At 31.9% G+C, this 23,116-nt stretch overlaps 3 protein-coding genes across 5 annotated transcripts; all 3 read left to right on the forward strand.

The window, feature by feature from the left end:
* The first annotated feature begins 99 nt into the window (after positions 1–99).
* On the forward strand, positions 100–2,105 carry LOC103844096 (vesicle transport protein GOT1). Of its 2 annotated transcripts, none has more exons than XM_009120869.3 (7): positions 100–294; positions 698–747; positions 953–1,044; positions 1,126–1,206; positions 1,290–1,387; positions 1,481–1,556; positions 1,840–2,105. In XM_009120869.3, exons 2-7 carry the CDS (start codon positions 720–722, stop codon positions 1,870–1,872), a joined length of 408 nt encoding a protein of 135 aa, XP_009119117.1. In that variant the 5' UTR covers positions 100–294; positions 698–719; the 3' UTR covers positions 1,873–2,105. The 2 variants fall into 2 exon arrangements, with proteins under 2 accessions (XP_009119117.1, XP_009119118.1); XM_009120870.3 differs by lacking the exon at positions 100–294 and adding an exon at positions 301–442.
* A 232-nt stretch (positions 2,106–2,337) lies between these two features.
* On the forward strand, positions 2,338–8,223 carry LOC103844095 (sn1-specific diacylglycerol lipase beta). 2 transcript variants are annotated; one of them, XM_009120868.3, is made up of 14 exons: positions 2,338–2,653; positions 2,933–3,071; positions 3,157–3,376; positions 3,450–3,550; positions 3,630–3,754; positions 3,841–3,932; positions 4,037–4,142; positions 4,454–4,608; positions 4,701–4,801; positions 4,888–5,009; positions 5,087–5,184; positions 5,259–5,473; positions 5,573–5,915; positions 6,020–8,223. In XM_009120868.3, the coding sequence occupies exons 1-14, from the start codon at positions 2,393–2,395 to the stop codon at positions 6,090–6,092; spliced, it is 2,151 nt and encodes a 716-aa protein (XP_009119116.2). In that variant the 5' UTR covers positions 2,338–2,392; the 3' UTR covers positions 6,093–8,223. The 2 variants fall into 2 exon arrangements, with proteins under 2 accessions (XP_009119116.2, XP_018510718.2); XM_018655202.2 differs by lacking the exon at positions 6,020–8,223 and having other exon boundaries at positions 5,145–5,184; positions 5,259–5,817.
* Positions 8,224–9,363: 1,140 nt separating this feature from the next.
* On the forward strand, positions 9,364–18,330 carry LOC103844094 (galactolipase DONGLE, chloroplastic). Its single transcript, XM_033282580.1, has one exon. It carries the CDS (start codon positions 13,420–13,422, stop codon positions 14,839–14,841), a length of 1,422 nt encoding a protein of 473 aa, XP_033138471.1. The 5' UTR covers positions 9,364–13,419; the 3' UTR covers positions 14,842–18,330.
* The last annotated feature ends 4,786 nt before the right edge of the window (positions 18,331–23,116 follow it).

Consider the following 23,116-nt stretch of genomic DNA (forward strand, 5'->3'; position numbering starts at 1 on the left):
ACATTGGCTCTGAACAAAGAAAGACATCTCATGTAACTAATTTTAATTTTGATTATTTCTGTTCAGTCAAGTCCATCGCTATTTAGGCGACGATTGATTTTGATTCAAATATAAACTATAGGGGTAATTCCGAAAACAAGAAAAACTAAAGGGGTATAAATAAAATACAATTTAATAAGAAGCAGCATATTGTAAAGAAAGCGGTCGTCGTCGTCGTCTTTTCTCGTCGGAAGCTATCAAAAAAGAATCGGCAGAGCCTCTCTCGCTTCTCTTTGCATTCACCGACTCACTACGGTAAATCTCTTTACCCCTCTCTGTTTCGAATCCGAGAATCTAGCTCGAAGGATTCGAATCCCTTTGCTTCATTTGCAAAAACCGATCCTTGATGGGTTTGGATGATCTCGACCTTTCACCAGCTTTACTGTTCTAAGTTTTATCAAAGGTAGCTACTTTTTTTAAGGGTTTAGAGTAATCAGATTTTAAGGATCAGTACTCTATTAGACAAGAAAAAAGTTTGAATCTTTTAACCTGTTCTCGATAACATGATGAGACAAAAGTCTACATTATCCTTTTTGGACATTGTTTGTAGATATAAAGCTTGTGACTTGATGTTACTACTATATTCTTCTAAGCTCTGTTTTTACCTTAAAAGTAAAATTTGTTCAAGCTTGTTTATGATGTTTCCTCTGGCAAACAGATCTTAAAGTGGAGTTACCAAGATGGCGTATGAACTAACTGAGCAAAAGAGTAAAAATACTTTCTCTCAACTTAATTTGTTTTTTTTCAGCTAGTTGTAAGCGTTATGTGTAACTCTTTAGCTAAGATTATATATCTCTCTTAGTTGTGATTTGAGTCAGTTACAGAATGCACAAACTTGAAAACTCTTAGATTCATTTTTTCTGTCTTATGACATCCATTTCTTGATTCTTTTTCTTTTTTTTGTTGGTTGCAGAAGTTGGGTTAGGCCTGATTGGCTTTGGTTTATCATTTTCGTTTCTTGGTGTCATCTTGTACTTTGACAGAGGTTTGCTCGCTCTTGGAAACGTGAGAATTCTCTCCCATTCTGTATCTTAGGAGCCATTCCAACATTTGAATCTGATTTGGCTTAGTGTTGTTGTGTGTCAGTTGTTTTGGTTGATAGGTGTTGGGCTTTTACTTGGTTGGCAGTCAACTTGGAGACTATTCACCAACGTTAACAACTTGAAGGTATGCATAGAAGTACTAAGGCTAATCTTTGTTTAACAGTTCTTGTAGTGATCAATTCCTTTTTGGGGGGTACCTTGTTGCAGGGCACAGTCTGTTTCGTGCTTGGACTCTTTCTTATATTTGTACGTTGGCCAATAATAGGCATTATCCTTGAGACATATGGTTGCATTGTCCTATTCGGGTGAGACCATTTGTTTCTAGTTTCTTATCGATTTCTTCATACAACTACGTTTACTTGGTCTAAACTAACGTCACATGTTTTTATCATTTGCAGCGGATTTTGGTCAACGGTAAAGATGTTCCTGTCCCAGATTCCTTTTGTTGGATGGATGATTCAGTATCCTCTCATGGTAAGCAATCCTCGTCAATACTTCCCTTGTCTCCTTCCTTTTGCTTTCCGAACGAACATTCAGAGCTTAGGTTACTGCCTTAAGTTCATTGCGTGCGTCCCTTTGTGGTTTGCTAAGTTAGCCTCTCTCGGAAATAGATAGACTCAAGCAACTTGTCATGAAATGTAGTTTCCACAGGATCATCCAAACAATGATCTAGAGCTATGAACATTTAAGGATTTCGGTTTTCTTAGCTTAAATGGTTTTGTCTTTTTTGTTTGTTTGGAATGTTCTGTTTTTGCAGGTTCTTGAGCAACTTGTACGAGGTTCTCGTTGAAAAAGATACATAATCTCAATCCCATCTCTTCAGCCTCTTCAAAAAGCTTCTCTAGAATTCCAAAACAACTGTTGCTTTACTTTTTTTGTTTTCTTTTAGAAATAGAATCAAATCCTTTTACGTTCCTTTTTTTTGGGACATGACAGAGACTTTGCTCTGTTTCACATTCTAACTTTCTTTCTATATGTATATCCAAAAAAGTAGTTATATCTTTAAATCGTTTTTTTTTCTCATCGTAACGTACCACAACCCAATCTTCATCATGTAACGTAGGAATGAAGTAACTATAGTTTAAAAAAAAGTATTTATTTATATTTCGTACGGACATTAGTTTCCAGCTGGTATCTTGTCAGCAAAAAGATCAAATTGTTTTGTCTGAAAACATATCTGAAACAAAAATCGTCATCCAAGTGCGGATTTGTCTCGGAGATGTCTCTTCGTGCTTTCATGCCCGTCGAGACATTGACCTAATCTCCGACAACAACCAACGGAACAAGAACACACAAACATCAAACGATCAATGTGGATTACGAGGTTGAAGAGAGTCAGGAGAACGATACTGGTTCTCGCCATTGCCAATTTGGCCGTCATTGTCTCCGGCTGTGTTCTGACTCTCGTTTCCAACTCAAACTGCGACAGCCCCGCTCAACTATTCCCCCTCTATGCCGTCTGTTTAGCCGCATGCGTCAAACTAGCCTCCATGGTTAAGGTCGCCACTACACAGGAACTCATGGCTATCACCATTATGGATTCTCCTACTCAGATCAGCCTCGATAGAAAGGTGTCGTGTTAAACAATCAAAGTCTTTGAATGCATGGCCGGTCCCGAGATTTTAGAAACTTTGACGATTTTGTTATGATTTCAATAATTAAAAAAAAAATTGGAAATTTATATTTACGTAATATTTTTCAAAAAAAAATTGGAAGTCATAGGCCAAAGATTACCAGGTCTATGCCCAGGACCGGCCCTGTTTGAATGTCATGTGACTCTAGAGGTCCATAGATATTTAGGATAGTGAGTATACATTTAGTTTAGTGTGTTAATGACTATGGATCTGCAGATGAAGTATAAGACATGGCTTTGGTGGACTCGGTTTGCAATGGTAATAACTCTACTGCAGTTTCTTGGTGCAACTTACCTTATGTTCCGTGTCTCCACATTCGTTTCCCCTGATGGCATGCCAAGACATTGCGTTTTAGGTAAAACTTATGTCACAAAATTTACATTTGAGTTCTTTGTAGTTATTCTTGATTTAAAATCTCTTTAGTAACTTTTTGTGCTCAGGGCTATCTCCAGAGACTCGTGGGTGGAAGCAAAGGCTGCAGGCTTCCTTCTTGATCACAGTTTGCGTCGTTGCGTTGGCTCAATGCTTCACGGGATCAGATATATTGCAATGGCGGTCTTTCTACGCAACTCAAGATGATGCATGGAAAGCTCATTACCAGGAGGTGTTTGACCATGGGATTCGTGAAGTTTTGTGCTGTCTTGGACGCCGTGAATATATGTACGTTATTCAGAAAGAACTTATTTCTTCTTCAGACTCTTGGCAAATTTGATATGTCTCTGTCTGCTTCCAGGGGTGTTATCGAGGAAGATGAAGTGTGTTCAGTTGCAAGACTTTTGGGTGATCTTGTTTCATATAGAGCATCAGGCACTGGCCATTTGGAGTTTTTGGCAGGTTAAAGATCTGAAACTCTTGTCTCTAGTTTCTATTAGTTTATGAACCTTTTTTTATCTAGTCTTTTGTCTATTGTCAGGCCTTGCTCTGTTGCAGAACAATAGCCAGTTTCCTGAATCATACGATGAGGACTGTATGGAAGCTCCAGCGTTTCATCTTCAGGAGGCTGCTACGTTTCATAAATTTGCAGAAGCTGCATATACTGTATTTTTTGAACTACACATACTCCAAAGCTATTCTTTAAGTTTGGTAGATGTTTCTTAACCTGCGTGTGTGGTGGCATTATGCAGGGGCCACTGCTTGATGTTGGGAGAAACCCTGCCTTGTTTTTATGCACATGGGTCTGTAGGCAAGGGATCTTAACACCTTGGAGCCGTAAATGGTATATTATATACCTGGTTAGCTCGTTTCTATAAGTTTTTCTCACTTGTCTGATAATGAGATAGAAAACTTTGTATGATATTAATGTAATAAGTTTCCTTTCAGGAGGCCTAAACTTGATGGTGATAATTGGTGGAGAGGTCATGCAGCTGCCTTCCTTAAGTTTATAGATTTTCCTGCTCATGTTCTTCGCCGAGGTCGAATCTGTAGTGTAAGTTTTTTTTTTTCATTTAATCCTATGTTCTAATACCAATAATGAAGATGGGATTCATAGCAGTGTTGTGTCAGAAAGATCTTGTATGACCAGAGTTTGTTAACGGGAGAGGAATCTAACCATTGTGTTAGAGGTCCACATTTCGAGTGACCGCTGGGATGAAACTTATATTATATATTGTGGTTTCGGGTTCGGGGGAATACAGTGAATCGAAAAAGTGGAAAACAACTATTTGAAGTTGTTTGGTATCTTGTGGCTTCAATGCAACAGTTTCTCATCTATTCGTGTAATTTTTACTTTTATTTCAGGAGAAGTGTAAAGCAACATACTTCGTTGTAGTCTTACATTATCTAAGATGTGTTGTAATTGCTGTTAGAGGAACTGAGACGGCTGAAGACCTCATAACTGATGGTTTAGGTCGTGCTTGTTCACTAACTCCTGAAGACTTGGACGGCCTAGCAAAGTTAGTCTCTATTTCTCTACTCGTTTCTTCTGCACCTAATCAGTGGTAATGATTCTCCCTTTCTGCCGTTTTCATGTGTGTTTATGTTGTAGTCGCATTCGTGTTATGGATTCTTCTCGTACACACTACGGGCATTCGGGAATAGTAGAAGCTGCGAGAGATCTATTTACGCAAATAGAAGGAGACCCTGGAGGTAAGAGTTTAGGTTATAATGTAAAAATGTTCATAACTTGTCACACAAGCTTTCTCTAAAGCTATATATATAAATGGAGAATGCAGAGTCAGGATCTAGTGGCTTCCTGTCCTCGTTGATTGGTGATGGAGGCGAGTGTGCTGGCTACAGCATTCGCATCGTTGGGCACTCCTTAGGAGGTGCTATTGCCTCCTTATTAGGAATTAGAGTATGTTTTCACTTCACAAAATATTACAGTACATTACCTTAACTCATCTTTTATGTCTGACTCTTGTTGGCGTATAGCTTCGTTGCAGATTCCCTGACCTATATGTATATGCCTACGGTCCCCTCCCATGTGTAGATCAAGATGTGGCAGAGGCATGTTCTGAATTTGTTACAAGGTTAGATTTTTTTTATTGAATCTTGATGACTTTAATTAGTTTACATTAAGTCATTTATGTTAATACTCAAACAGCATTGTACTCGATAATGAATTCTCATCACGCCTTTCGTATGGATCAATCCGCCGACTACAAGTAGCAGCAATCAAAGTCCTGTCTCAAGACCCTAAAGCTGACACAGCACTCATTTTCAGACTCGCACGCCGGTTCTTGTCTGCTAGCAAACGGCACAGACAAAATGATGTCCAAGAACAAACTACAGGAGAAGCTATACCATCAATAGTAGTTGGTAACAACTTTTATCTCTAAGTCTGATGATAACTCTTTAACTTATAGTTTTTCCATCAAGAAAGATTTGCTTCTCTTCTTGTCTTTTTGTTTTTGTCAGTTGACGATTCACAAGAAGAAGCAGTAGCAGAAATGAGGCAACATGATGAGGAATTCATTAATCCGTTCCACGAGACGGCGGTCTCAACAGATAGTCCTGTCTCTCAGTTTATAGGAACAGTTCAAACAAGAGTAGATGATGTTGATGATGAAGCTCCGGAGATGTTCTTGCCTGGTTTAGTCATCCATATTGTACACGAAGGAAACAACATGAGCGTGCCTATATGGCGAGGGTGGCCGATATGTGATGTGCCAGATGGTTACAAAGCTTATGTTGCAAACAGAGAGAGCTTCAAAGAAATTATGGTTTCTCCATCAATGTTCCTTGATCATCTTCCCTGGAGGTAACTACTCTCCTCTTTATCCATAACGTCTATTTTTATTTTATTTTAAGGTGAAGCTCTCTGAATCTTAGCTTTCGGGATTTTTTTTTGTTGTTTCAATGCAGATGCAGACACGCAATGCAGAAGGTTTTAGAATCTCGCAATCTCTACTGCGACCTGACTAGTGATCTGACATAGTATGACACAAGACATGAAAGATGTTTCGATTAAATAACAGCAGAATGTGCATATATGTTTTCCTAACCAAACATTCAAACAACATTACTGAATGAACAATGTCATTTACCTTCATAATGGAATTAGTTATTTCTATTTTTGGCAAAGGCCACTAAAATAAAATGGTTAATATTTAGATGGTACGTGAAGTGATTTAACACTTGACTGGTTAGGACAGTTTGCAGTAATAGATTCCTTTAGTATTGTCGGCTACTAGTCGTTATTATAGAATTATTTTAAAATTTAGGTTTTTTAGTTACTTGTGCAGCAAGAAGCTTTGAAATAATTATAGCTTTGATTTAGAATCAAATCCAAGAAGCCTCACTGCAGCTTCCTTGAAGAGCAGACTTGTCTCTTAATTTCTTAAAGTAAGGCAAAGATGGATAACCCTCGAACCAATTCTGGCTGCTATGATACATTCAAAGTAATATTCAAAAAGAAGTTTTGTTTAGACTATTAATATAGAAATTCATATTTGACAAGATTCTTTTTTCTTGTCAAAACTTCTCAAATTCGAAAACAGACAATGTTGGTGACTATAAAAAGAAAAAGGTAGCAACTCAAGTTGGTTAGGATGCTCTTGAAAAATCATAATCTTATAGTGTTATTGGGGGGATCGTTTGAGATAGTTATTCGTTTTGCACTATATTGAAAGTTGAAAGAAGAGAAGCTGCTGGGTAGATCCATTGAAGCTGGGGATTTGGACTAAAGGAGTCTCTTCTCTCCTCTTAATAACAGAAAGTTATTTTTGAATTTCTTTCGACAGTCTTCCATCGAACTATTTTATATATTTCAAGATGGCTGGTCAAGTCTCACGTATGTTTTCCTTCCGAAATTAAAATTGAGAACGAAGTTGATGGTGTTAATATGGTCTAACACGAAAAATCAGCAAAAGATGTTTCATGAAATAGCTATTCACTACATTTTATGGTTGTTTTACATCATTCCAATGAAACTATTATTTGATTGTAAGAGAAAAAAAAATAAACAAAACTAAGATTGTTGATCTGTCTTAATTAATCAATTTTAATATAATGCATATGTTACTTCTCAATAATATAGCATACGTACTTCTTTTACGAGTATAATAAAATAGTAGTTGATGAATAACGAATCGCAGTAATGACAAATTAAACACTATAAAGTGTATACATTCATCATGGTGCAAAAAGAATATCTTTGACTCGAGCTTTTACGCTGAGTGGATCGTGGATTTACTCCGTCCTTAGATTTGCCTTTTCCCCTTGATATTAAAAAGTTATATATCTAATCTATTAAATCCAAGAGTCAAAACATCTAGTTTGGCAAACATATATAATATGGAAAATCCTTTAAGGACTAGGAGTGGCCACAAGCCGAGTACTTGGTATTTTCGGTATACTTAGTACTCGGCTTGGCTTGTACAAGTATTAAAATTTTGGACTTGTATTTGATTTGTTAAAAACGAGTATTTATAATTTTAAGTACTTGCGAAAAATTGATGGACTTGGTAGTTACTTGTCTTGTTTTATTAATTGTTACTTGTAAATTTTTTACAAATTATTTGATAATTTTTGGTAAATTATTTGATAATTAGTTGAAATTTAAAAGTAAATAAATTTATTATATATAAATAATATGTCTTTGTTTTTATTTTGTCATTGTTTTTCCTGTTTTTTAGTCATTCATAAATAGATTAAACTAAAAAAGAAAAATTCCAAAATTCTTATATAAATATATCATTTATGTTTGATTCACTTATAAACATTGAAATATAAACGAGTTGTTTTACTATAATTTAGGAAAATGTATCTTTGTTCAACTAAAAAATGAATAATAAACCAAATAATTAATTTTATCTTATGATTTTGTATTTGTATGTATTTGCAAGTAGTTTAAATAGACTACTTGATACACATCTTGGTCAAAACAAGTATTCGATTTTAAAGATCAAGTACCAGCCAACCAAGTAGTGAACATAGGCAAGTAACAAGTAATTGTAGCCACTCATAAAATACATAAATTTTAATTAAATAATGAAATATATATTAAGTATTTAATAAACCAAATATATATAACAAATAACTAAATAAGTAAAGGATAACAAGTAATATACTATGTAACAAACCAAATAGTTAAAATTAAAATGAATTTGATACTTAACTTGTACTTGCGAGTAATAAAATCCGCTTACTTGTTAATCGACTTGATTGGAGCAAATACTTGTTTTTTCAAACCAAACCGAGTCAAGTAGCGAGTACAAACCGAGTATCAAGCATTTGTGCTCAGCTCTATTAAGGACCACACTTTTAAATTTTTGTTTCAAACATACTATTACTATTTCGAATATATATAACTTGTAATATAATACGCTTTTACTTCTTGAGTAATTGTAATACCAAATAATATTTAGTTCAATCATCAATACTATTAAAACAGAATCAATATTTATCTACTTACAAATAGTCTAGGTTGGACCATTATATTCAATTATATTTCCTATTATTTCTACTCATATCTAATTTAATTGTTAAATATACATCATACCTAAAATTAAGGAACTAACTAACTAATCTATTATTTTTTAAACTAATGAATTTAATTTATATTAATTCAAAATTCAAATAACTACTCAATTATATTTTAGTTATTAATGTAATAAATAATTGTATATATATATATATATCTATTCATTCGTATATATACAACTATATATTAATCCAAATGCAAAAACAAAAAACAAATTGTTCAAAACTCTCACCAAATACATAAAAATATAATTCTTATAGTTAGAGTATTAAAAATATATAAATATATATCATAAAATAAATATTAACAGTAATTATATGATGAAACATGTTACTATTGATAGTTTAATAATTATATTTTTTACGGGTTACTCAAACAAACATGTAATATATATATCAAATATATTAACACAAATATATCATAAAACATTACATTAAGTCATTAACATAAATCGAAGCCAGAGAGTAAGAGTCAATATTTTAATTTTTTAAAAATAAAAATATATATATATATTATAAAAATTAAGAACTAAACATATTAAAAACATATATCCAAATTAAAATAATAAATATTTACATTTCTAATGCGAATAATGAAATTAAATTTTAAATTTAAATAAGCCATAGACAAAACATCAAAAAGTATTTAATAATATGTGAATAACAAAAGTAAACTAACTAAATAAACAATTATATTTTTTTTGCAAGTGTAAATCATTAATTTGTAATAGACGTATACACATTATTGATGCTCAAATCTATTTTATTTTTAGTATGCATCCACTCAAATATTAATCCATTAACAAGATGGAATTTTAGTTGGACTAAAATTGTATTAAAATTAGAATATCAATTTCATAATATATTTACTATTCATCTGAACGTTCATGAATATATATTACAATACTCAAAATATAATAATAAATCAAACCGGATTACATATTGGGTCATCTATCAGTTCAACCAATAACCAGATCTCGGGTTTTAGTGGTTATTACGGGTTTTATAGAATTTTTAAATAACAGTTTTTTTTAACTAAAATGGATTACATATGAACCACTGAATTTAGCAATTTAACTACGGGTCGGGTCGGGTTTCAAAACATTGAATATAATGTTTCATTTGTAATATCTAAGTGTAGATACAATAAAAATACAAATTTATATCAAATAAATTTGGAATGTTTCAAAAATAATTCCGCGCTTTGAAAGCACGGATCAAAATCTAGTCAATTAATTAAAACTTAAACCATTTATTACTAAACTATAAAAACATCATAATTCTTTCCATTTCACATTTTTTGTCAACAATCTGAATGAAATAAAAACAACGTTTGTAGTGTAGTAGTTTTGTTATAACGACTTTATAAATGTATATATGTCTGTGTATTTAATTGGCTTTTGAATAGTAAAGGAAAAAAGTTAACTAAAATAAAGCTGAAAAAATGAAGAAGTAGATAGAGATCTAGAGTTACAACTTACACGTACGCAGGAAGAAGTCAAATAAGGAACAAAGCAAAACTGAAAAACTTCAGCTGTAGCTTTTCAGTCTCTCTCTCCTCACTTCCCAAAGTTTAGTCAAACTCATTTCCTTGCCGCGTAAAATCTTCCTTGGTTAGTGCCCAAAAACACTCTTTCTTGTTTTTTTTTTAATTGGCTCGTATTTTTCCATTCATTCTTCTTCTTTTGTTTTTGATAAAATGTTATGTCAACTTCGCTCGTAAAAGTAAAAGATAAGTCAACCTCGCTTACAAAATGTCAATATTTACAATATATTGTTTTAAAATCATTATTACGTTAGCTGGCTGAAGTCCTCAATATATACCGTGGTACGTACGTGTTTAATTTTCTTTTCTATTTTTTCTTGGATATTGGATTTGGCTATACACACTTACTTTCACACGTACAACCCTAAAAATATGTGTCAGAGTTGTGTGTGTTGGTTATGTCAACTATAATTTCTGAAATGAAAACATGTTACGTAGTGCAGCAATAGATTCTTTTCCTCTTTTCAACTACTTCACTCACTAGGTCATATAACCCGTATGTAATTTAGTTGCTGAAGATTAAAATGCGTCGTTCAATAGAAAGTAACAATAGATAATAATAGATCATAGAAAGTGATTCCAACTTCCAAAGCTATTGCAAATACTTCTATAGATTCTTTTATGGCTACCATTAGAAAATTAAAGCGTAATAGATTGGCCATGAGCTACATTAACAGTTACATTGTAACAAAAAAATCAGAAGCTTGAATCTATATTTAAGTAATATAAGTTGTTTATATCAGCAAGGCAATCAATGGCAGGTATGTGGCAGCCGGTGAGATGGTGGTTACAGCCAATAGGTGACAAATGATCAAGACAATGGCAGATATGCGGCATTTTTCTCAAACATATGTTTCGTTACATATCAAAAGTAACAAATAATTGTATATGTTTGAGCAAAAAACGCAAATAGCTCTATAACTTATTTTTATGCGGTAAAAATAGCTCAAAATATAACATAAATATCCTTCCATATATTGATCAGGTTCATCTGAATTACTTTTTTTAAACTAAAAAAAAAGAAGTAATTCAGATGAACTTTCATACATAGTTCAACATATATAACAAAAACCTGTTCATTTTCCATGTAACTGGATATTTCAATGTAACAATATTCTTTTTAGAAAGTCGAGTCGTTGCTCCCAGGTTTAAGTCGATCCGACAAAAATGCATGTTTTTGCCCTTTAGAAAACTATCAAAACTGATTCGACACCCAAAGAGACTAAACTTTCTTGTTAAACAATATTTCCTCCATTTTCGAAAGTAAAATTTTCTAAAGTATACACCCTTATTAAGAATTTAATAAATATTTATAATTTACTTTATTTTTTAGTATTTTATTATACACTTTCCAATAATTTTCTACCAATGAAATTTAATCAATTCAAATATTTTCAATTAATATTCCTCAAAAGTATAAAAAGGTACCTTAACAATATAGAAAATCTATTTTTGTAGAACAAAAAAAATCTAAAAAATTTTACTTTCCGGAACGGATGGAGTATATTTTAATGTTAATTGAAAATGAATTACAATAATAAAATTACATTTTAGTTCTAAATGAAGATAGTATTTCTGTTACTCAAAAAGGAGAGAGAGCATTTCTGGTATATTTCACTTTCGGCAACTCATTTTTATTCATTTAGTTCAACAAAAAACTAACTCTACAGTGACCAGTAAAAAAAAGAGAGAAACTATTTCTGACATGTTTCACTTTCGGTCACACGAATTTCTCTTTCTTTAAACAACTAGAACTTTACAAAGTTAGAAAATTTTATGACAATTCATCGTCGTATTATTAATAGCTAAATCTATTCCACTAAAATCGATCATTTACCGACTGTTACATATAAAATGATATTATTGAACTACGATCACTGTAAATGAATGAATTTCATTAGTATGAAAGAAACAAAAGATTTATCTAACTTTAAAAAACAAACATATATCAGTTTCAAACTTCTGGGAAAAAAAATCCAAAAGGAAAAAGTAAAAACGATAACCCGAAGAACAGACAGCGTTAGGATTTTGACTTTAGGAAGCAACATAGAAAACCCCACTTGACATTTCTTTCTTGCCATTTACTCTCTTGTTTTCTTTCTCTCGTTATTTTACCTTGTTTTTTTTTTTATAAGTTTAGCTTACTTTGTTTCTGCATATTTTTAAAACAAAAAGTTCTATTTTTTAGATAATTATAAATAGAAACCAGTCATATGCGTTATGCAAAAATTATAATTTTAAAGTAATTATAAATAGTCACCAGTTTTTTTTTTTTGGCAACAAATAATAGTCACCAGTTATCGGCGTTGGATCTACAATTTTCATATAATATGGTGAGTCATGGGGGCGATGTCAAGGACACTTCAACGCACAATTTTTGTATATTTTTTATTTCCAATACAGAAATATGTAATTCTTCAATTTAAATATAGCTCACACTTTGTCCAGTACTATGATATAGTATATTTTAAGATTATAATCACCACGATATACACCCTGAATCTAAGTTGATTAGTAAAATTACCTAATGTAGTTGCTATTGTTAAGTACAATTATTATTTTCTGTACTGTATAAACATTCTCCAATCCCAAAGGCATTTTTAAATTTAATCAAACCATAGCAAAAGTTACCCCGATCATTCACTAATTTTGTTCCAAATAAACTCATTCATTCTCTTCTTCTTTTTTGGTAAAACATTCTCTTTCCTTTTTCCCCTAAAACGATTGTTGTACGCTCTAAAAAAGGTGTAGATTTTTTTCCAACAAAAGAAAATAAGAATCAAATGTCACAATTTTTATATCCATTGTATAAAACTCACAGTTATAAAGTTCTCCGACCACAACCCCCTAAATCATTATAGAGTACCTAGTTAAAAGTATTGTTATTTGTTCTATTTTTGTTTGTATTCAGACACCGAGTAGTCAGAGTATATATAAGAGAAGCATGAGGCATGAACAGAGATTATAAGATTAATAGAAAAATGTTAACTAACCGGAACCGACCACATAAATAATTAATTCTTGCCTCCCAACACTTTTATTAAAACTTTTGTACCAACGATAACCTTTTGAATATTTAATTTCTCAGTCAATACTCGCCGAACAAGTTTTGCTTTTTCTCTCTCCTCAAAATCTCCATTCACATTTTTGCTCTATAAATATGCATCTCACTTGTTGTCTCTCCTTTTATACTTGAACCAACATCTCTCTCTCTCTAACATAGTGGCCTCCATTAATGGCGACCAACATATTCACTCAAAGCCCTAACTACTCTCCATTTCTTATTGGAGAAAAAATTCCTCAACAGAAACACAATCTTGGCCACATCTCTCTCTCAGACAAAACCTTTAATAAAAAGCTTGTAATCTCTTCTTCTATAATGGCCCCTCCGATTCCATCTTCTTCTCAACTCTCTCCTCCTTCTTCTTCTTCTATGGTGGCTCATCTTCCTCGCGCACCACCAACATCATCTCTGCCGTTGTCTAGAGTATGGAGAGAGATACAAGGAAGCAATAACTGGGAGAATCTAATTGACCCTTTAAGCCCTATTCTCCAACAAGAGATCACTCGCTACGGGAACTTACTCTCCGCTTCTTACAAAGGTTTTGATCTAAACCCTAACTCCAAACGTTACTTGAACTGCAAGTATGGCAAGAAAAGTCTGCTTAAAGAATCCGGAATCCATGACCCTGATGGCTACGAAGTCACCAAGTACATCTACGCCACGCCAGACATCAACATCAACCCTATCCAGAACGAGCCTAATCGCGCACGTTGGATAGGGTACGTAGCGGTTTCCTCTGATGACTCGGTGAAACGTTTGGGGAGGAGAGATATTGTGGTGACATTTCGTGGGACCGTGACCAACCCTGAGTGGATGGCTAACCTAATGAGCTCCTTGACTCCAGCTAGGCTTGACCCTCATAACCCTCGTCCTGACGTCAAAGTTGAATCTGGCTTCTTGAGTTTATACACATCCTCTGAGAGTGAAAGCAAGTTCGGGCTAGAAAGCTGCCGTGAGCAGCTTCTCTCCGAGATCTCGAGGCTTGTCAACAAGCACAAAGGCGAGGACATGAGCATAACCCTTGCGGGACATAGTATGGGGAGTTCTCTAGCTCACCTTCTAGCTTACGACATAGCAGAACTCGGCTTGAACAAGAGAAGAGGCGAAAAAGATGTTCCAGTGACTGTCTTTTCGTTCGCGGGGCCAAGGGTTGGTAACTTGGGATTTAAGAAAAGATGTGAGGAGCTAGGAGTCAAGGTCTTGAGGATCACGAATGTAAATGATCCCATCACGAAACTCCCTGGCTTCTTGTTCAACGAGAATTTTAGGGCGTTAGGTGGCGTTTACGAGCTTCCTTGGAGCTGCTCTTGCTACACTCACGTGGGAGTCGAACTCACGCTCGATTTCTTCGACGTTCAAAACATTTCTTGCGTCCACGACCTCGACACTTACATCAGTCTAGTGAACCGTCCGAGAAGCTCGAAGTCTACGGTTGCAGAAGACAATTTTGGCAGCAGTTTTTTCAACAAAACAAGTGAGATGATGTTCCCTAAAGGACAACGTCGAGCGTTGCGGTTAAGAAACGCAGCGACCAAAGCGGCGTATCTAATTGGGTCTGTATCCAATCATATGATGTACTGTAATATATTTTAGGTCTAGATATTGATCGGAGGTAAAAATTTTGGGTCTTTTTTTTTAAAGATAGCTAGGTAAAAAACATTTGTAGTACATGTATAGTTTTTCATATGCAAAACCTAATATTGTTTGCATATGTATTCAGTAATCAGTATATATATACATGGTGTTTTGATTAGTACTTATTTCTCATATCTTAGGTTAATAATTATTTCCCGCACGTGCGGGCATAGAGATTTTATAACTACTTATTAATACATATATTACTAATTAAAAAATAATTTTAAATTATTATTTATGTTTTCATTGAAAATTCTTATTATGTATTAGAAATTTTTAAAATTCCTTTGTGCACTATCTTCATTATTAATAAATAATATATAAATCTTAGAGATCACTTGATATTCTCTTTCAATTATATAGAATTAATAATTTTACTTAATATTTAGTTATGTATTTTCTGTTTTTAAACTTTTAACCATTTTATTAAAATATATATTTTTGCATAACAACACAATATATACATGAATTATCTTTTTATTTTAAATATATTTTTAAATTATAGATAATTTTTATTTTTATTAATTATAAGCACTTATCTAATCAAATAAACAGTAAATTCATTTTTTATTTTTATCTAATTTATTTAATTTATTCATTAAAGATATAAACAATATTAACCGTGCTAACTTTTAATGTGAGAGCTTCGTTGTCAAAATTTACTTCGCAAATAATAGTATAGATTTCCAGCACAATGCGTAAACAAAGGATTTACTTTTAAAAATTCCTTACTATTTGTCATGTTTGTATTTCTTTTTATTTTATTTTATGTTTTTGAGAAATTACTGGATTACGTTATATTAATTTTCGAATTTTTTTTTCTGAACGATAATGTACATGGCTATTTTCGTTTCATGCCTCTTCTTGTTATTTATGTTCTATCAGTTTTTTGGATTAAAATACAGATACTAATCTCAAGATCTAGAGAGGTAATGCAATTCCACTAGCTAGAATTCAGTGGAAAACTTATAGCTTAATTTGCTACTCCCATTTTTAGTTTTGTCACATCTAACATGTTGACCCTACTCAATGATGCATTTTATTGTTGAAGAGTAATATAAAATTAGTTTAAGAAACTGAATTTATATGAAAGAAAATAAGTTTTAACAGATTTATATTAGGACAAGGTTTGTTTCACATAGGAAAGACATTTTGGAACAATATGCATGCATCTTAAACGAAACTCTATGAATGTCCGGGAAAGATCGTCAAGGCATAGCAAAACATTCGTCATGATGAGCACGAGAAATGAGAAAATAAAGCCCCCCTAAACATTGGAGATACATATGTACATCCAAACCTAAAGCCACGAGTCTATTTAAGAAAAGAATCTGGAAAATAAAAACCACAAAGAAAACCCCAAAGCATGTTTCATAATGACAAAGACTAATTTTCGATATATCGTGTCTTCTTGTGCACTAAACCGAGATGTTTTGAATGATGTCATCAGGTACAAGTTGAAATAATTCCCGATTAACGAAAAAAAAAAACAGAATTACCAAGGAGGCTTTAACGGTCAACACTTCTTTTGGTGATGACTTTGTAATTAACATGGCTGTAGAAAATGGGGTACGAAATCACTAATTGAGTAGCCGGTAGGGTACTAATTAGGGATCACAGCTAGTTTGTTGACTTGTGAAGATCCCTAAATCTTTTTTATATTCCGCGGTTTGATCCGATGATTGATCCACTGTTTATCTTAGGGTTTTTTTTTTCTCTTATCTAGCATTTGTTGCTCTGGTTCTTTTTTGTGCTTGAGCGAAAACAAAAGAGAGTACTTATTCATTTAGACATAGTACTTATTCATTTTGACATAGTAAATTTTCGCAGCAGCAAATACGTAGGGCTTCACACGGATGATCGATGCATTTGAATGAATTATGTATCATCTATATATTTATTACTCTTTTCGTTTTCATCGTTTTCTGATTGTCATATTTAGTTGAAATGCATGCCGTGAAACTAATTAAAACTGAACAACTCAGAAACATCGAGTTTACTCATGAAGGAACTAGAAAATTATCCGGTAGTCAAGAGATTTTAGTACTCTTTCTGTTTCACTATAAGTAGTGTTTTAGTTTTTTTTTTTTTTTTCAATTTAAAGCTATTTACCTTTTACAATTATTTGTATTACGTAATATGATGTCTATTGGTTGAATTTTTTTAATTCAATGATGTTTTGATGTAAAATAGGTAAATTTAATAATTTTGTATTTTCTTAATTATTATGCCAAAACCTTACAAACCAAATAAAATGAAACAAAGGGAGTAGCAAACTTATGGCTGTGTGACAAAGAAGTGTGCAAATTCTGACACAGATTTCAGTATGAAAATGGATTACTAAACATATTTGATATTTATTACTAGTTCATCATTTTAATTAGAATAAAGCTATTACTATCACACATTTGCTACAAATATGTTAAAACTTGTTACCATTTTCAATTTAAGCTCTGACAAAAAAAAAATCAATTTTTTTTGTATAACCCTTCAGGGATTTAAATTGCTACGGGAAAAAAATCCGAAAAGGAATCCCTTTATTTTTTATTAGTTAAAAGTATATTTTTGTCAAAACAAAGAACCAGCTGAATAGAAATGATAAATTTGTATTAGTTTAAACACAAAAAGATTTCATTAGTTGCCTTCTTTACGAAGCACTGTTGATCTTGCAACTACTATAACAATTATTTATTTGTTATTATGAGTCCACAATAATATAATTAAATACTTTTCTATTCGTTAAAGTTCATAACATCTATGTCCCAAAAATATATATTAAGATCCGTCAAAACTTAGATTCTGAATGAAGAAAGGGACATCCAATGTGGCGCGTACTTACTAGCATGGTGGTGTAGGTTTCTATTTTATATTTATTCGTAGATGTATTTTTAATTTTCTTGATAATTTGTGAGAGTACATAAATATACCATCATTCCTTTTCTAATCGATCATAGAACTTTAGGCTTTTGGCCTATAATATTTTCTGATATCAGACGCAATGTTTACTAGGAAGCACTGTGGCCTAATAGTCAAAGTTTAAAGGTTTCTACATTCAGGTCTAGAGTTCAAATTCTAAACAATGCAATATCTACAGAAAAAGGTCTGGATTTCAACTCCCGGAAAATGCGGAACGTAGAAATGACGAGACCAAACAAACATTTAAAGGGTATCCCTACAAATTTGTGACCAAAAGGTATCCCTACAAATATTACCTTATTTGTATATATCTATCTTGTAGAAGTATCTTTAGTATCTGTTAAGAAACATATACAATAGTAAAAAAATAAATATAACGTTGTTTGTAAACATGAATAGCAGTAAGTTAGGAAAAAAAAATAATGAGCTTATAATATAAAAACAAATTGGAAGTCCATGGACTTATGTTATTTGATATACATATTCAAATCAAAATAATAATTTAAAATTGATTTATATCAAAAATTAATTCAAAAATATACATATATTTAAAAATTGATTTTTTACTAACATATTTTTCAATAACCATTATAAAAATATTTTCAATATATATAAGAAAAATACAATTACAAAGCTCAATTTCAAACACCAACTTAAATTATGGTTTTTATATTTCACATTAAAATTTAAAAATATAATATATGTGATTATTTATATGATTGTACGTATAAAATATTATTATTTATAAGATTCCTTATTTGATGGTACGCATAAAATACGATTAATTATATGATAACACATATTTTGTGACCTATGATGATACATATAAGATATATAATAGTGATTAGGGTTGGGCGTTCGGGTTTGTTTGGGATTTCGTGTTCGGTTCAGATCTTTGAGGATTCGGTTCAGATGTAGTCATTTAGATAACAAATTTAAATTATTTTAAGAATTTTAAAATTTATTATATGCTTTAATTTTTTAAAAATCTATAAACAATACAATATATTACATATAAATTTGAATAATATATGTCAGAGTACCTAACTTAACATATAAATTAGTTTGGTTTAAATATTTGGATAGAGAATTAATAATTATTTAAGTATTTTTGGAGTTGTGAGTATATCAACTATTTCAAATATATCAAATAATTTTCCATAACTTTTAGCCAATAGAAATTCAATAAACACCATTAATTTTTTTTGAAATTTATAATTTTTCATTAAATAATACATTAAAAAATAATAATGTATCTTTTTGAAATAATTGTTTTTTTAGAGTATGGATCTTTCTGAAACAGAATGAGTATAATTTATATTTTCAATTTAAAAACTTCATACGTCAATTTTCTTTTATTTTCAAAACTAAGTCATCGAGTATATACATATAGAAAATAACGTTTGATATATTTTACGATTATATAAACTGTCCGTGCTCTATTTGTCAATGACAGCAATGGGATTTATGTACACACACACAGTCGCACAGATATACATCTACAATATTTTTTCTTATTTTGTATGTCAAGTCTCCAATGTGTTGCTTCTCGTGTTTTGCGAGGATCTATATTTCCTATATATTCCTTTTGGAAGCTTACAGAGCAATATAAAATTGCACAGCGTAAATCAAATTCGCAAGATTTACGCTGTAGTATTATTATAAACTCAACGTTACGCTTACGAGTTATGTTAACTTACGTCGATAAAACAGATGAATTTGTGAAACTGAAAAATGTTAAGCCATGCACGAGATCAAAGTTTGCCAACTAATGTTAATCATCTGATCTTAACTCTATATATAGTCTTCTAGATCATCATGAAACACAGCAAAAGAGGCCAAATTCCCTTAAAATTAATGTACAAATTCATATATACGATACACACAACAACAAGAAAAAGTCTTGGAAAATGTTAAAAATATTTGAGAAATAACACTTTGTCATCATTTACTTAGTATTTAACAATATTTGTAAAATATATATTTTCCAAAAACATGTAGAATTTAATTACTATTTCTAAAAAGTTAAGTTTTGTTTTTATGTTTTTATGCTTAAATTTTAAATTATATATAAAATTCGACTCAGAGATAAAATTTGTAGGTACATCTTTATTATTGAATAACATAAAATCTAAATTAATTTAAAAATAATTGAATAAATAATATAAAATTTTGATAATGAAACTTAAATCATCCAAGACAGATAATTATATATAAACCAATTACCCAAATTAATATATTATTTTTATTTGTATTTTAGACACTTATATATATGTCTTTAAAATGTATGTATATCCATTTTCTTTTATTTTATATATGTAGACGGTAGCTCTTGTTCTTTTGAAAAAGTGTATCTATCGAAGAAATACTCTCATCCATTATGAAATTCATAAACTTATATATGGTTTGAATCAACCTAATTGTTTATAAAAATATTTTTCAATGAGTTTTGTTAATTATGGAAATGTCTTATAATCTCCGTGCCACATCCGTTTGGCCCGCGGTACGATATTATATTTAATACGATAAAAAATATTTTTCTAAAGGGAAAATAAAATCGGATTTGAAACTTTACTATAAATATAGATTTAATAAATTATTATTGATTATTTACATAATCAATATACAACCTTGAACGGGTATTTGCCTAAATAGTTATTTTGATCCTTAAGTTTTTCTTTTTTATCTTTTTTCTAAAGTTAATTAACCTTTGTTCACAACGAGTTTCGTAACAAAGAATACGAACAATGATTTTACAACGACATGGAATTTTCTAACTTGAGACTTTAATTTTCAAAAGAGGTTATCCAGCTCATTGGCCCCAAATTGATTTCATTTGACAAACAACAAAAATCTTGTACAGGGAAGAATCTAACTAGAACTGTGTTTGTAAAAGCATAGAAATCAAGCATGAATGTGACCTTGATCTTTGGTTTGACGGTACTTATCCAAAACTGTGATCTGATTGGCGAGTTCGTGGGAACATAATATGATCTCAAAAGTTAATTGAAGAATTGTATCCTCAAAAGTTTTTTTTTTAAAATGTTTTTGAAATTAAATATCGTTCAGACTAGAGAACAAGATTCTATTTCTCTTTCTGACTACAGATTGTTCAAATTTTCGCCAGTGATATGAAGATGTTCTTATAAAGTCAGACAAAATGTAGAGAAATTGTAGAAAACAAATTAAATCACAAGAGACATGTCGTTCTCTTCCGTGTTTGTTCATATGGGCGTCTGAGCAGACCGTTTATTTAAGTCGGATTTGGACAATTTAAATGTCTGATGAACGAACGTTACTGCGCTCCCTACATTTTATATTTCGCACGTACGTGCAACGCAACCCCGTTCTATAAAAATGCATTTACATGAAATTATATATTTACGGAGTTGGATTAGCATATGTTTGATAACACGATAGTGAATCTATATGCCTTTCCAAAGAGATTAATAAATGTTTTTTACTGATGGAGGTTTGTCTAATATTATTTAAGAGTTGATTACACCCAAAGACACTTTTTGTCTTTCTTTTACATTGAGAGACACTTTCCACATTTGACACACTTTATGGTGGGGCCTAGGCGTTTTTTTGACAAATTTACCCTTAATGAGAAGGAAAAAATGTTTGTGGACATGGATACTTGAAAATTTGTGGACATAAGTACATAAATGTTTGTGGACAAAACAAGTTGTGGACGAACAATTTTAACGAACATATCTCTTATACACATCTACATCTTGTATAAATGATATTGATTATATAGAACGAATGATATCGTTTGAACCAATAAATTGTGGATATACAAATTGTGGACAGGTTGATATTGATTATATAGAATGAATGGTATCGTTTGAACCAATGAATTGTGGATATACAAATCATGGACGGGTTGATATTGATTATATAGAATGAATAATATTGTTTGAATCAACAAATTGTGGATATACAAATTGTGGACGGGTTTCTGACCTTAATCTTGCTGATAAAAAAGTTCAATTTAATAGATCAGCGCAAGATTACATCAACAACCAGAAGAGAAAACACTAATAAAAAGCAATTCAACATCAATAGTCTTCAAATTTGAGGATTTATGTGGATTTAATTCAATCAAGCCAAGAACTTTAAAATTTAGATAAAGCTATCTCGTTAAAGCCAAGAACTTTGTGGACAAAAAATATGCGTGGACGGAAGATGTGTGGATGAGAGATGCGTGGATGGGAGACGCGTGGACATGAGATGCGTGGACGGGAGACGCGTGGAGCCACTTACACCACCACTGTAACTACCCTCACGTCTTACAGCACAGCCTCCATAACCACCACCGCTTCCACTGCGGTATCCATCGCTTCCTCCACCGTATCCACTACCACTGTATCCACCACCATCTCCTCCACTTGAGTAGCCACCTCCACCAACCACCACCATTGTATCCACACTCACGCCTTCCACCATCACCTCCATAACCACCACCGCCTCCATTGCGGTATCCATTGCTTCCTACACCACGGCCTTCATCGCAACCTCCATCGTTTACGGGACTAAATTTTGTTCATAGGAGAGATTGAGATCGAGGAATAGAGATCGAGATTCTGAGATTGAGAAATAGAGATTGAGATTCCGAGATTGAGATAAAAAGATCGAGAAAAGACAAAAGTGAAAAAGAGTATTAATGACAATTTCAGATGGAGAAGGTTAGGGTTCAATCTCTTTAATCTCTCATGTCTGAGTTCAACATCTGGATCTAGAAAATGTCAGGGGAGAAAAATTTTTCACGATTTTGTATAAATTGAAGAGATAAGGTTTGGTTATTAGTTAGAGAAAAAAAATATTGTATTTTAGAAAAAAGTAAAAAAGCAAATCAATTTGGTTGGTTAGAAGAAAAAGTAAAGATGTTTCTTGTTGAGGGTTATATTAGTAAACCTAGCATAAAGAAAGTGTGTTGTATCACAATGTGACTCTGAGTGAAATTAATAAGACAAAATGTGTCTCTGAGGGTAAAAATTTCATTATTTAATGGCCTCAAACCCAAGCTTTCTTTAATTTAGTATACTATAGTATACTACAGTACTCTATAGCTACAATAACACCTTATTTATCTATTAGGCAGAAAATTTGGAACTGTGTTACATTAAAAGAAAAGACGACAAAGCTGGGTTTTACTGAATTATCTGACTGTTTTACTCAATCATATAACAGTTGAATTAGTATATAATATTGCAGTTATATTACTAACTTAATTTGTATTTTAGCTCACGAGATATTTTGTTTGAAAATTAAAATAGGAAGTTTGGTTACAGATCACATCATTTAACATTAA

This window comes from Brassica rapa, chromosome A10 (genome assembly GCF_000309985.2).
Source record: "Brassica rapa cultivar Chiifu-401-42 chromosome A10, CAAS_Brap_v3.01, whole genome shotgun sequence".
NCBI classification, from domain to species: Eukaryota; Viridiplantae; Streptophyta; class Magnoliopsida; order Brassicales; family Brassicaceae; genus Brassica; species Brassica rapa.

What these genes read in the sequence shown, in the direction of transcription:
- LOC103844094 (XM_033282580.1), top strand. Translation starts at nt 13,420, where the DNA reads ATGGCGACCAACATATTCACTCAAAGCCCTAACTACTCTCCATTTCTT.
- LOC103844096 (XM_009120869.3), top strand. Translation starts at nt 720, where the DNA reads ATGGCGTATGAACTAACTGAGCAAAAGA. An exon ending in TGAACTAACTGAGCAAAAGA is followed by an intron (nt 748 to 952) that starts GTAAAAATACTT and finishes TGTTGGTTGCAG; the next exon opens with AAGTTGGGTTAGGCCTGATT. An exon ending in CCAACGTTAACAACTTGAAG is followed by an intron (nt 1,207 to 1,289) that starts GTATGCATAGAA and finishes ACCTTGTTGCAG; the next exon opens with GGCACAGTCTGTTTCGTGCT.
- LOC103844095 (XM_009120868.3), top strand. Translation starts at nt 2,393, where the DNA reads ATGTGGATTACGAGGTTGAAGAGAGTCAGGAGAACGATACTGGTTCTC. An exon ending in GCCGAGGTCGAATCTGTAGT is followed by an intron (nt 4,143 to 4,453) that starts GTAAGTTTTTTT and finishes CTTTTATTTCAG; the next exon opens with GAGAAGTGTAAAGCAACATA. An exon ending in TATACCATCAATAGTAGTTG is followed by an intron (nt 5,474 to 5,572) that starts GTAACAACTTTT and finishes TGTTTTTGTCAG; the next exon opens with TTGACGATTCACAAGAAGAA.